We start from the raw sequence: 11947 nt of genomic DNA, 5'->3' as shown, positions 1-11947 counted from the left end.
TGTCGGCGTTTCAGATCGAAACTCGGGTTCAGGACTGGCGATTCATCGCGATTTCCGTGTTTCGCATGTATTCACTAATCTTATTCCTTGATGAAGTATCACAGTTTCTTGCATTCTGTGTCAGGTGGATACGGAAGGAACTGAGATAGACCGAGTTTCTGTTCACTATATTTATCGCTTACCACCCATTTCTCTGGAAGCCTGATTGTTGCGCCTCAGGAAGGAAAGTTTCAACTTTGATGTTTACACGCAATAGATTGTTATTATATGGTCTGTTGCCAAGCATGAAACAAGGCCTGTGGAGTGGATCGACCACGGCCGCGAGAGGATGTGGAGACACGCAGACGGGGAGACGGGGAGACAAGGACCTAGCAATCACACTCGGCATAAATCGCGGATTAAATTACAGTTTATAACTCACTGTTATACATTTTCTTCCGTGAAGAAGCATCGAAAATCACAAAGAGCTATCTATAGAAACTGAGCGGACAAACTGAGAGATCGTTTCCCTATCAGCAATAGGTAGCTAACGGGTCGCCCTACTGATCAATGTTTGGCATCTGATCTTGAAAATCAATATCGAAAGTTCTGCTCTGCGTTCAATCCCAGATTTTTAACTAACATAATAAATTGCAAATTCACGAATGGACTCCAATCTGAAACTCAGTGGAGTATTGCATAGAATTCCCCCTGGATGCGTTGTAAATTTGGAGCGCTAGCAGATGGAATTTAATTCGAACAAATTAGCGGTAATGAATTTTGGAGCTTCCAGTAACGTAAGCAGTAAATACACAGAGTAAATTGTTTGCACCGAGGAAAGCCAATACTATAGTTCCACGAAGGTTGCCCTTTCTATGAGAGATGATTAACTGCGCGATGAAGGAGATTGGCGACATGATTGTGTCTGTAATTCTGGGCCTAGAACTGAAATGTTGGGTCGTTATATTGCAACGTCACGGTGCTGCAGTCTAGCTCACCGCATTATGGTGAAGACATCATCATTTGAAGTGAGTGCAGGTGATACCTTCTAGGATTTTTTCTTACATTGCACAAATCAATACATTGATTTATGAAACCGAATTTGCCAAAAAACTATATTTACGATCCTAACTACTTTGCCGCCACTTTCAACGAATTATGGATCCGTATACCCAGATCAATTTGTCCTACCACACTCCTCAGTACTCGACCGTTCACTTTAAAAGACCTTCCTTGGATGGTGCTGCCAAAGTGCAACACTTCGCACGCGTCTGCATTACATTCCATCTGCCATTTTCAGCCCATTTTTTCCCAGATGATCCAGTTCCCTTTGCGAGCTATGATAACCTTCCTCACTGTGACCACATTATCATCTAGATCATTGATATAGATGACAAATAACAACGGACCTAGCACTGATCCCTAGTCAGAATTTGGATAGACATGGACTGATTATACATGGTTATACATTACCTACCACGAACGAAGTCCGTGCCTGTTTAAATACTCATATATCCAGTCCCTCAGAATACCTTCCAATAACTTTCCGACAACTGATAACAGACCTCTAACTTTCTGGTTTATGTTTAGATTGTGGAACAATATTGGTTATCCTCCAATCCGCGGGCATCTCTCTTGTCGCTAAGGATGATTTAAATATCTCTGCAAGGGCCCCCGGCAACTTCTGCAATGAACTTGCCCTTAATAGTGTATCGTCTCCTTGCACTCTCCTAAAGAAGGTGCAACATTTCACACTCAGCACACACTGAATGCTGGAGCAACTCAGCCGGGCAGCACCATCTGTGGAAAACAATAGTGGGTGTCTCGGGCCGAGGCCCTTCGTCAGGACGGAATTCAATCAGTTCAATTATGAACTTTTGCACTTTCTGACACGAAATCCAAAGAGGCAGCATAATGTTCGTGTCGAGACACTTAACAATGTTTACGCGAAGACCGATATTGGTATCGAAGTTCATACTGCCATGAAAATGTCTACACATGTAGACAGGGTAGTAAAGAAGGCACGGCGGATGTCTGCCATTGTTACTGAAAGAACCGACCATCCAGAGATTGGGAGTTTATGATGTATCTTTATAAAGTTCCAGTGAGGCCGCAGTGGAGTATTTCATTTAGGTCTGGTCGCTCCATCTCAGCAAGCATGTGGAGGATCTCATAATGAAGCAGATGATGCCTGAATTAGAAGGCATGTGCTGTCGGGGAATTTGGATAAAATCAGTTGCTATGTTTGGTACTGCGAAAACTGAGTGGATATTTGAGAAAGATTCATGAGATTATGAGGGGCCATGGGTAGAACTGTGAGTCAGTATCAATTTGGCAGCGTTGAAATGCGTATCATCAGAGTTCATGTACTTTAGAGGAGGTAATTTCAAAGATCTATTCAGAGATACTGGTTAGTACCGAGTATGGACGTGCGGTGGCAGAGGTGAATGTGAAGTAGGCGTTCAAGAAGTTCCTGAGCACATTGTTGGGCAGGGTTGCGACTCTGCTGTGACCTAAGAATAAGCGAGAGACCTGTTCCCTGAAGCAGAAGGACAGTGTTCAAGTCAACAGAGCAGACCAGGAAACAGCCGCAGGGTGATCGATAGGGCATTCAGGTAGAAAAGAATGTGGTCATTAACTTTGACAGAGATTTACAGAGATCAACTGAAAGCAGAGCAGGACAACACACCTGCGGCGCAGGGGATGAAGAAGTGTGTGACTGTCATGGGATGGAAATAGGATCGGCAACCAGAACAGAGAACCCATGGGAACCTTCCCCTCAATAACAAGTACATCACATCAGATACTGTGAGGAGTGACGCCCTAGCAAAACAAAGCCACTGGGTCTGACTCTCTGACACAGAACAGAATGGAAACAGACAGATAGTAATGACAGGGGATTCAATGTTTATAGGGACAGACAGGTTCTGTGAATGAGAAAGATATTCGAAGATCATAAACCTCCAGGCTTACCAGTGTGGGAGAGATCTTGGATAATGTCCATAGCATTCTTAAGTGGGAACGGGAGTGAGCGAGCAGCATGAGGTCGTGGTTCCCGGGGGTATCAATGCTACGGGCAGAGAGTGTGACCATGTCCTGCAAAGTGAGTTTAGTTGTTAGGTGATATATTAGGGGACCAGACCTCAAGGTTGATGATCTTGGGATCTGTAACCATGCCAAACACCCCAGACGCTCGGAATATGAACATAACACAGTTTAGCATGTGGCTCGACAGATAGTGCAGGAGAGAGAACTACAGAGGTTTGGATCTTTGGAGTCTCCTCCACAGAAGCTAGGATGTTTCCAAGGGAGACAGATTGCACATCAACTGCATTGGGACCATTATCCTTGCAGTAAGGGTTTCTGGTCCTACTTATGGACATTTGAACAAAAGCTGCAGAAATATGGAAACAACAGGAATTCTGCAGATGCTGGAAATTCAAGCAACACACATCAAAGTTGCTGGTGAATGCAGCAGGCCAGGCAGCATCTCTAGGAAGAGGTACAGCCGACATTTCAGGCTGAGACCCTTCGTCAGGACTAACTGAAGGAAGAGCTAGTAAAAGATTTGAAAGTGGGAGGGGGAGGGGGAGATCCAAAACGATAGGAGAAGACAGGAGGGGGAGGGGTGGAGCCAAGAGCTGGACAGGTGATTGGCAAAGGGGATATGAGAGGGTCATGGGACAGGAGGTTTGGGGAGAAAGACAGGGGGTGGGTGGGAACCAGAGGAATATGGAAACCCGTGTGCCAGGATAGCTGGTGAAATAGTTGTGGGGAAAGTAGGGGTTAGGCCTACATGCAAAGACATGACCGAAGATTTGCGCATTGTGGGACAAATATTCTGAGTTGCCTCTATTTCAGTACAATGAGTATTGTTGGTAAGGCAGTGATATTATATGTTGGATCAGCACGTGGATTCTGATGTGCGACCATTAGTGACAATTACATGCAAGAGGGCAGAGCTCGAAGTTCACTGTTCCGAGGTTCTATTGTTTCATAACGAATGGAGAGGTGGATATTTATGAGGGAAACGGTGCCGTTACTCATCATGGAATATGCCATAACAGTGCTCATGCAGGGCCACCTCGAGGTCTTCTATAACGAGTCTATATGAGAAGGACAGAATACAAACTAACTCATGATCATGTTTTTCAGATTATATCAAAAATCAGTGGGATTTAGAGGAAAAAAAATTGCAGAAATTTTCGATAGTTGAAAAGGAAATAAGGTTGTGATTGAAGATGATTTTAATTTTCCACGTGATGAATGCGTCTCGGATACTGTAAATTGTTGGAAAGGGTAAACTTAGCATAATATGTTCAAGTAAGTTTTCTAAATAATTATATAGCAGTCCCAACTAGAGAGAGTGAGATACCGGCCCCCCTCTTAGGGAATGAGACAGGGCAGGTGGCAGAAGTGTGTGTACGGGAAAACGTGTGTCCAATGATCTTACTGTCATTAGCTTGAAGAACGACTGGATTGGTGCTCAGTTTGAGATCCGAAAATTGGAGAACGACCAGGTTCGATTGTATTGTAAAGGATCTGTAGCAGGTGTGATTTCGATTAGGATGGGTTCCTTATATCAAAGGGATGCTTGGTGTCACGAACCCCGTGACAGGAATAAAGAACCAGCAGAGATGGAAAACACTTTGGAGTCCAGTATTGCTATGAACTAATAATATTTATTAGTAAGTACGCAATACAGTAATATAAATGCAGATAAATCAAACAGGTTAGCAATGATTATATATATAAATATATCAGTAGGTGTGGACATATATCTATAAAAAAACAAACTTCTTTAAGTCTAGAGGTAAAAAGATACAGCCTTACGATGATGAGTAAAGTTCAGTTTAATTCAGTTTCAGTTCGTGGTATTGAGTTGAGTAATGACAGAGAGAGAGAGAGGGAGAGATTTGAGTCTTCAAGTGAGCTGACGCCGTCGATCTTCTCGCTTTCCTTCGAAATCCTTCAAAAGTCACCGACTGTGAATTCAACAAAGGGGATCGGTTTTCTGTGGTGGAGCTATCCCCCAGGCGAGGGTGGACACATGGACAACTCCCTACCAGTCACCTCTTTCCTCTTTTCACTGCAAGAGCGACGGATCGATCCTCCAAAACACACTTATCATGCTCAACAATGCTCATTCAGTGTCCAGAACCTGTGTCTCAGGTCTATCATCTGACATCTATTTTATCTTCCCGTGCTGAGCATCAACTGTCATTCAAATAATCCCTCTTTCCTCTCTCTGTGAAAGAAATGCAAACAGGCAAAAATCCTTGAAGAAAGTATCAGCAACCTGCCTAAAATCATAACATCGGGTGTCCATTAAATAGCACTGCCTTTGGTCACCATGGCAACTTACGAGCTGCTCGGTGCTGTCTCCAACTCCAACTCAGTGGAAATCCAAAGTTGCTTTCATTGCCTTAAGGTGACAGTCCAACCGTTTGTCTTCGTCTCTCTCTCTTTTACAAACATGCTGTTGGTGTTAAATAACTCTCTCTCTCTCTCCCTCTCTCTCTCTCTTTTCGAAATACAGTTCATAGGGGTAATTCAGGATCCTGTCACATTGGAAACTGGTTGATCGAAAAAAAAAGGTGGTTAATTTCTTCGAAATACTGGTGGAAATCAACAGATCAGGCAGCAAATGTGGAGAGGAGACAACATTTAGGCCGAGCCCCTTCACCATATCTAGACTGTGCACTCCTCTGCCTAGTTGCTGCCTGATCTACCGAGTTCCTGAAGCATTTTGTGTGTATGTGTCTACATTTCCAGCAACAGCAGAATCTCTTGTGTTTTATATCTGCATTTTTAAGAAGGTTCTACTGTGGCATTAAACACACGGAAAGTTTGCTGTTATTAATTGTACTATTTTATGGGAGTGTCTTTCTGCGTTAAAAGAGCTGCTGAGTTTTCTACACACAAAAGAAATTGTGTATGGACATGCAATAGGTACTTGCAGAAACTTTAAATGGCACCGTGATTACCCAAAAAGCGCTGCGTAACAATTCTCGCTGTCGCTGAAGCACCGATCAAATGCGCAGGCGTCAGGGTTGTGGATGGTCCTGAATATCGCGCATGCGCGCAGTATTCAAACGGCTTCGGCGAAAATTGGACGCAGGTAAGAGAGAATCTCGGGGCGAGTCTTTTTAATACCGACTGAGGGGCATTTGCTTTGAGATACGAACACCGTGCCCACAATATCGGGACAGTCCTGCTCTCTTCCCTCTCTCTCAGCCCCACGATCCGTACACGGGCCCGGGGAGCTTCCGGCTGATGAGGGAATGGGAACGGATGGATCTCTCAGACAGAGCTGAGCTCCAGCTGTCTAAATGCAAGGATTAGGAACTCGGAGAAACGGAGCAAAATCTTTTACATCAGCAGTTGAGAAAATCACCTTCGTTCTCCCTCCAATCACAAACAAAAGAAAATCTGCAGATGCTGGAAATGCAAGCAACCACACACAAAATGCCGGAATTCAGCATTAGTACTCGTTTCCATAGATGCTGCCTGGCCTGCTGAGTTCCTCCAGCATTTTGTGTGTGTTGCTTGTTCTACCTCCACTTCTTCTCAACCTTTCTACCCGTGGGAACATGTTTTGACCCATTCACTCTGTGAAGATAATGCTATCAAACACCTTTGCCCTGGGCAACAAATAGCTTTCACATCACAAATGTACCAGACTCGAATGAGACAGACTACTGCACCTCCCTTTATATTCATTGGCATTACCATCAATGAGCTTCCCACTGTCAGTCATCTGGGGAAGGGTTCAGGGGAAATATTTATGTACAATACAGAAACTGGTATTACCTGTATGTATTGCGGTGATGCAAAAGTTGCTGGAGAATTTGCAAGTGGGAAGAAGTGGAGTGATATTTTGAAATCTGACTTTTTAAAGCATAATTTAGCAAGCAAACCACATATGGACAATATGCAAAAGCTCTGGTGAGAAAATCATTCATTACCCGCTACAAGCCTGCTACATAGGTTGTGTGAGAGTGCAGATGAACTCAATCATACCCAGACGAGATTACAGTTCCTATCAACAGTGACTTACTAGCTGCTCAAGTGAATACCTCTCTATATAAAATTAACTGTGTGCATGTTGTCACTGGGTGAAAAATGCACAGTACAAGATTTATGTGCACACTGGTCATTGCAAATTAGAAGGGACATTGGTGGGAAGGTGGGGAGACCTCCAGTGTCCCTGATGCCCTCACCTACAAGATGTGCATCCAGCTGTAGCTTGTAACCCTGCACTTTAAGGAGTTGGAACTTGAAATGGATGAATTCCGGATCATCCAGGAGTTGGAGGGGGTGACAGATATGAACTTGAAGAGAGGTGAGTTACACCCAAGGTGCAGGACACAGGAAACTGGGTGAGAGTCAGGAAGGGGAATGAGGTTAAATAGCCATCGCAGAGTACTCTTGTGGCCACCCCCAACAACAAGAGGTGGAGCACTTTAGAAACTGTTGCGGTGGGGGGAATTACCTGGCAGAGGAAAGTCAAAGGGCTGATTGGGGATTTGTTAGTTAGGGTTACAGAACAAGAGGGGACTAATATCCCAGTGGTAAGGTTTGCTAGTGCTAGTGTGGGGAGAGGGGGTGAGGTGGTTAATATAAATTGTAGAGGGAAAGGGAGCCAGAATGACAGAACAGATAGTGGAGAGGGTGAATTGAATTGAATTGACTTTATTACATACATCCTTCATATACATGAGGAGTAGAAATCTTTACGTTATGTCTCCGTCTAAATATGCAATGTGTAATTTATTATAAATAGTTTATACATAGGACAGTCAATATAACACAGAAATGCAATTGTATCAGCATGAATTAATCAGTCTGATGGCCTGGTAGAAGATGATGTCCTGGAGCCTGTTGGTCCTTTTGCTGTGATACCATTTCCTGGATGGTAGCAACAGGAACAGTTTGTGGTTGTGGTGATTCGGGTCCAGAATATCCTTTGGGCCCTTTCGACACACCTGTCACTGTAAGTGTCCTGAATAGTGGGAAGTTCACATCTTCAGATGCGCTGGGCTATTTGCACCACTCTCTGCAGGTTCCTGCGATTAAGGGAAGTACAGTTCCCATACCAGGCAGTGATGCAGCCAGTCAGGATGCTCTCAATTGTGTCCCTGTAGAAAGTTCTTAGGATTTGGGGCTCCATCCCAAACTTTTTTAACCGTCTGAGGTGAAAGAGTTGCTATTGTGCTTTTTTTCACAACACAACCGGTATGGACAGACCATGTGAGATCCTTGGTGATGTTTCTGCCAAGGAACTTAAGCTGTTCACCCTCTCAACCCCAAATCCCTTGATGTCAATAGAGGTTAGCCTGTCTCCATTCCTCCTGTTGTCCACAATCAGCTCCTTTGTTTTTGTGACAATGAGGGAGAGGTTGTTTTCTTGACACCAGTCAGATGTTGTTCAGACCTCAGATAGAGTCAGCAATCAAATGATTGAGCATGGTGTGATGAATGTGCTGAGCTGTGTATATCACAATGCAGGAAGCATCGTAGGAAAGCCAGATGAGCTCAGGACAGGGAACTATGATACTGTAGCAATTATTGAGACTTGGTTGCACCCAACAGTCTGAGGGATTTAGAGGAACAAATTTATAGGAAGATTGCAGACCGTGCCAAGAATCAAAGGTTGATTCAGCAACTGATTTTAACATTCCATATATTGACTGGGACTCCCATAATGTAAAAGGACTAGATGAGGTAGAGTTTGTCAAATGTGCCCTTAATCAGTACGTAGAATTCCCGATGTAGAAGTGTGCAATAAGCTTTTAGGAAATGATCCAGAGCTGGTGACAGAAATTAGTGATCATAATTCGACGTAAAAATGGAAGAGAGCTCTGGACCACGGGTTGAGATTCTAAATTGGAGAAAGGTCAATTTTGATGGTATCAGAAAGGATCTGACAAGTGTGGTTTGGGACAGGCTGTTTTCTGGCAAAGGAGTACTTAGTAAGTGGGAGGCCTTCAGAAGTGAAATTTTCAGTGTGTGTAGTTTGTATGTGGCTGCCAAAATAAAAGTTGAAAGGTAACTGGTGCAGGGAACCTTGGTTTTCAAGCGATCTTGAGACCCCAGATATTTTGTTCCTCTAAATGCCTCAGACTGTTGGGTGCTACCAAGACTCATTAATGACTACAATATCATAATTCCACCCCCTGAGCTCATCTGACGTTTTTTTTAGTCGTCTGCTGTTGGTTCCTGAAAGCTTCTCAATGGTTTTTGCTCTATTTTTTGCCCTCTCTTTGGCTTTTATGTTGGCTTTGGCTTCTCATTTCAGCCACGGTTGTGTCCTCCTGCCTTTCCAATGCTTCCACTTCTTTGGGATGTATCTATCACTCAGCTCCCCAATTGCTCCCAGAAACTCCAGCCATTGCTGCTCCGTTGTCACTCCCACCTTTTCCCTTCCAAACAAGTTTGTCCAGCTTCTCTGTCATAGAAACATGGAGAAGTTCAGTACGGAAACAGGCTATTTGGCCCATCTAGTCAATGCCAAAAAAACATTTAAGTTGTCTAATGCAATTACCTGCACCGGGACCATCACCCTCCGTCCCCCTACCATCCAGGCTCCCATCCAAACGTCTTTGAAATGATGAAACCGAGCTCATATTCACCACTTGTGCTGACATCTCATTCCACACTCTCACTACCATTTCAGTAAAGAGCTTTTCCAAATGTTGCCGTTAAATTTTCACCTTCCCCACTTACCCATGACCTCCGGTTGTCACCCCACCCAACCTCAGTGGAAAAAGCTGCTTGCATTTACCCTATCTATACCCTCATAATTTTGTATACTTCTAACAAATCCTCAAAGCAATGTATAATTTCCTCGTTCATGGTTAGAACCTTTTTTAGATGTATAAGATGATGAGGGACATTGATCGTTTGGATAGCCAGAGGTTTCCATCCCAGGGCTGAAATGGCTAACATGAGGGGGCATAACTTTAAGGTGCTTGGAAATAGATGTCAGGGGTAAGTTTTTTTACCCAGAGAGTGGTGGGTGCGTGGAATGCACTGCTGGCTATTTTGCATTTGAGTGTTTCAGTTACTGTGGGGCCAGGCACCCATGCAGCTCAGTTGGAACAGGGAATAATACCAATGGAGAGAGCCAAACTGAGGCAGGTCACAGATTGAAGATGGCAGAAATGCCCCATTCTTATGGAGACAGGAAGAGCATCAGAGAGTTTGATGGTCATTCCAGATACCAGCACTGTGCCCAGTTAGAAGATGATTTCTCTCTCCAACTTGGGTTGACCCTCACTGTAACAGTTTGATGTCAGATCACACCTTGACAACTCAAGTGATCTCATCTGAAATGTTGCCCTTCACCCACTGATGAATTTTGTAAATCTTTTTTACAGGTTAAACACAACAAGGAATTTGTCTACAGCAATCTCGAGCACAACACGCCAGTGTTGCTGTCTCTGTCCAGATATTTAAGAAGTGGAGCAAAGGATTCACTCGATCATATGACTGACTGGCATGCTCGTCATTTTACACATTGCTCAGACAGAGGGAATGGATTCAGTTGGTCATTTCAACTGAAGGTACGTCAGCGAGTTCACACTGGAGAGACGCCGTTCACCTGCTCAGAGTGCGGGAAGGGATTCACTCAGTCATCCACCCTAATGGCACACAAGTCAGTTCACCCTGGGGAGAAGCCGTTCACCTGCTCAGACTGTGGGAAAGGATTCACTCAGTCATCTAAACTGAAGTTACATCAGCGAGTTCACACTGGGGAGAGGCCATTCACCTGCTCAGACTGTGGGAAGGGATTCACTCAGTCATCTAAACTGAAGGTACATCAGAGAGTTCACACTGGGGAGAGGCCATTCACCTGTTCAGAGTGCGGGAAGGGATTCACTGAGTCATCTCAGCTACTGAGACACCAGTCAGACCACACTGGGAAATGGCCGTTCACCTGCTCAGTCTATGGGAAGGGATTCACTTTCTCGTCTCATCTGAAGGTACATCAGCGAGTTCACACTGGGGAGAGGCCGTTCGCCTGTTCAGACTGTGGGAAAGGATTCTATCAGTCATCCCACCTTCAAGAACACCGGTTACTTCACACTGGGGGCCGGTCGTTCATCTGCTCAGTATGTGGGAAGGGATTCCCTCGATTTTGTCAACTACTGAGCCACTAGCGAGTTCACACAAGGGAGAGGCCATTCACCTGCTCCGTGTGTGGGAAGGCATTCACTTGGTCATCCCAACTACAGAGACACCAGCGAGTTCACACTGGATAGAGGCCGATCACCTGCTCAATCTTTGGGGAGGGATTCTGTCAGCCAAATCAATCAAATATACATCATTGAGTTCACACTGGGGAGAGGCTGTTCACCTGCTGTGAATGTGGGAAGCGATTCACTCAGTAATCTAACTTTATGTAACTTTGGCTTCGGCTGGCAGCTTAATATAGGGGGTGATAGCCTCCCAGCCCAGACAAGTTAAGAAATCTCATTTGGATGAATGCTGCGTGATGTGTCCCCTGTTACAAATCAGTACCCCAAAATAACAAACAGTACACAATATGTGATTAAAGGAATGAGATTTAAAATTCTTACTTTGACTGTAGGGTTAGTAAAGAAAACAAAAAAAAAAAAAGAAAATGGGCCCACTCTCTCCATTCACGTCTTCTCATCTCTCCCCAGCAAAAGACTATGAAATCTCTCTACCAGACTCACAAGGAAGAACATTTCTCTTATTGGATAGCCCCGCACAACAAAACCTTGTTATCTCTAGTCGTGAACTAAACATTGCTGCTACAGAGAAACCATTACCTCAGCAGTGAAACACTGCACAGAGGCCGTTACATGAGCAGTGAAACCTTACAGCGTGGTACACTTGTGACACACTACCGGGTTCACACTGGGGAGAAAGTTTCAATAAGCTGCATGCTGGATATTTGTCCATCACCATTGCTGAATGCAATTTTGAGAGTGACTGT

At 44.3% G+C, this 11947-nt stretch overlaps 1 protein-coding gene across 1 annotated transcript in view; it reads left to right on the top strand.

Annotated features, from left to right (window-relative positions):
• The window catches only part of LOC140206911 (uncharacterized), a 51077-nt gene extending 39130 nt beyond the window's left edge, over window positions 1-11947 (top strand). Inside the window, exon 2 of the mRNA XM_072275190.1 lies at window positions 10362-11947. Coding sequence (XP_072131291.1) covers window positions 10470-11144 — 675 coding nt within the window. The 5' untranslated portion in view covers window positions 10362-10469 and the 3' untranslated portion in view covers window positions 11145-11947. The remainder of the gene's footprint in view (window positions 1-10361) is intronic.

This window comes from Mobula birostris, chromosome 13 (genome assembly GCF_030028105.1).
Source record: "Mobula birostris isolate sMobBir1 chromosome 13, sMobBir1.hap1, whole genome shotgun sequence".
In the NCBI taxonomy this organism is placed as follows: Eukaryota; Metazoa; Chordata; class Chondrichthyes; order Myliobatiformes; family Myliobatidae; genus Mobula; species Mobula birostris.
This window is presented reverse-complemented; position numbering and strand designations above follow the sequence as displayed.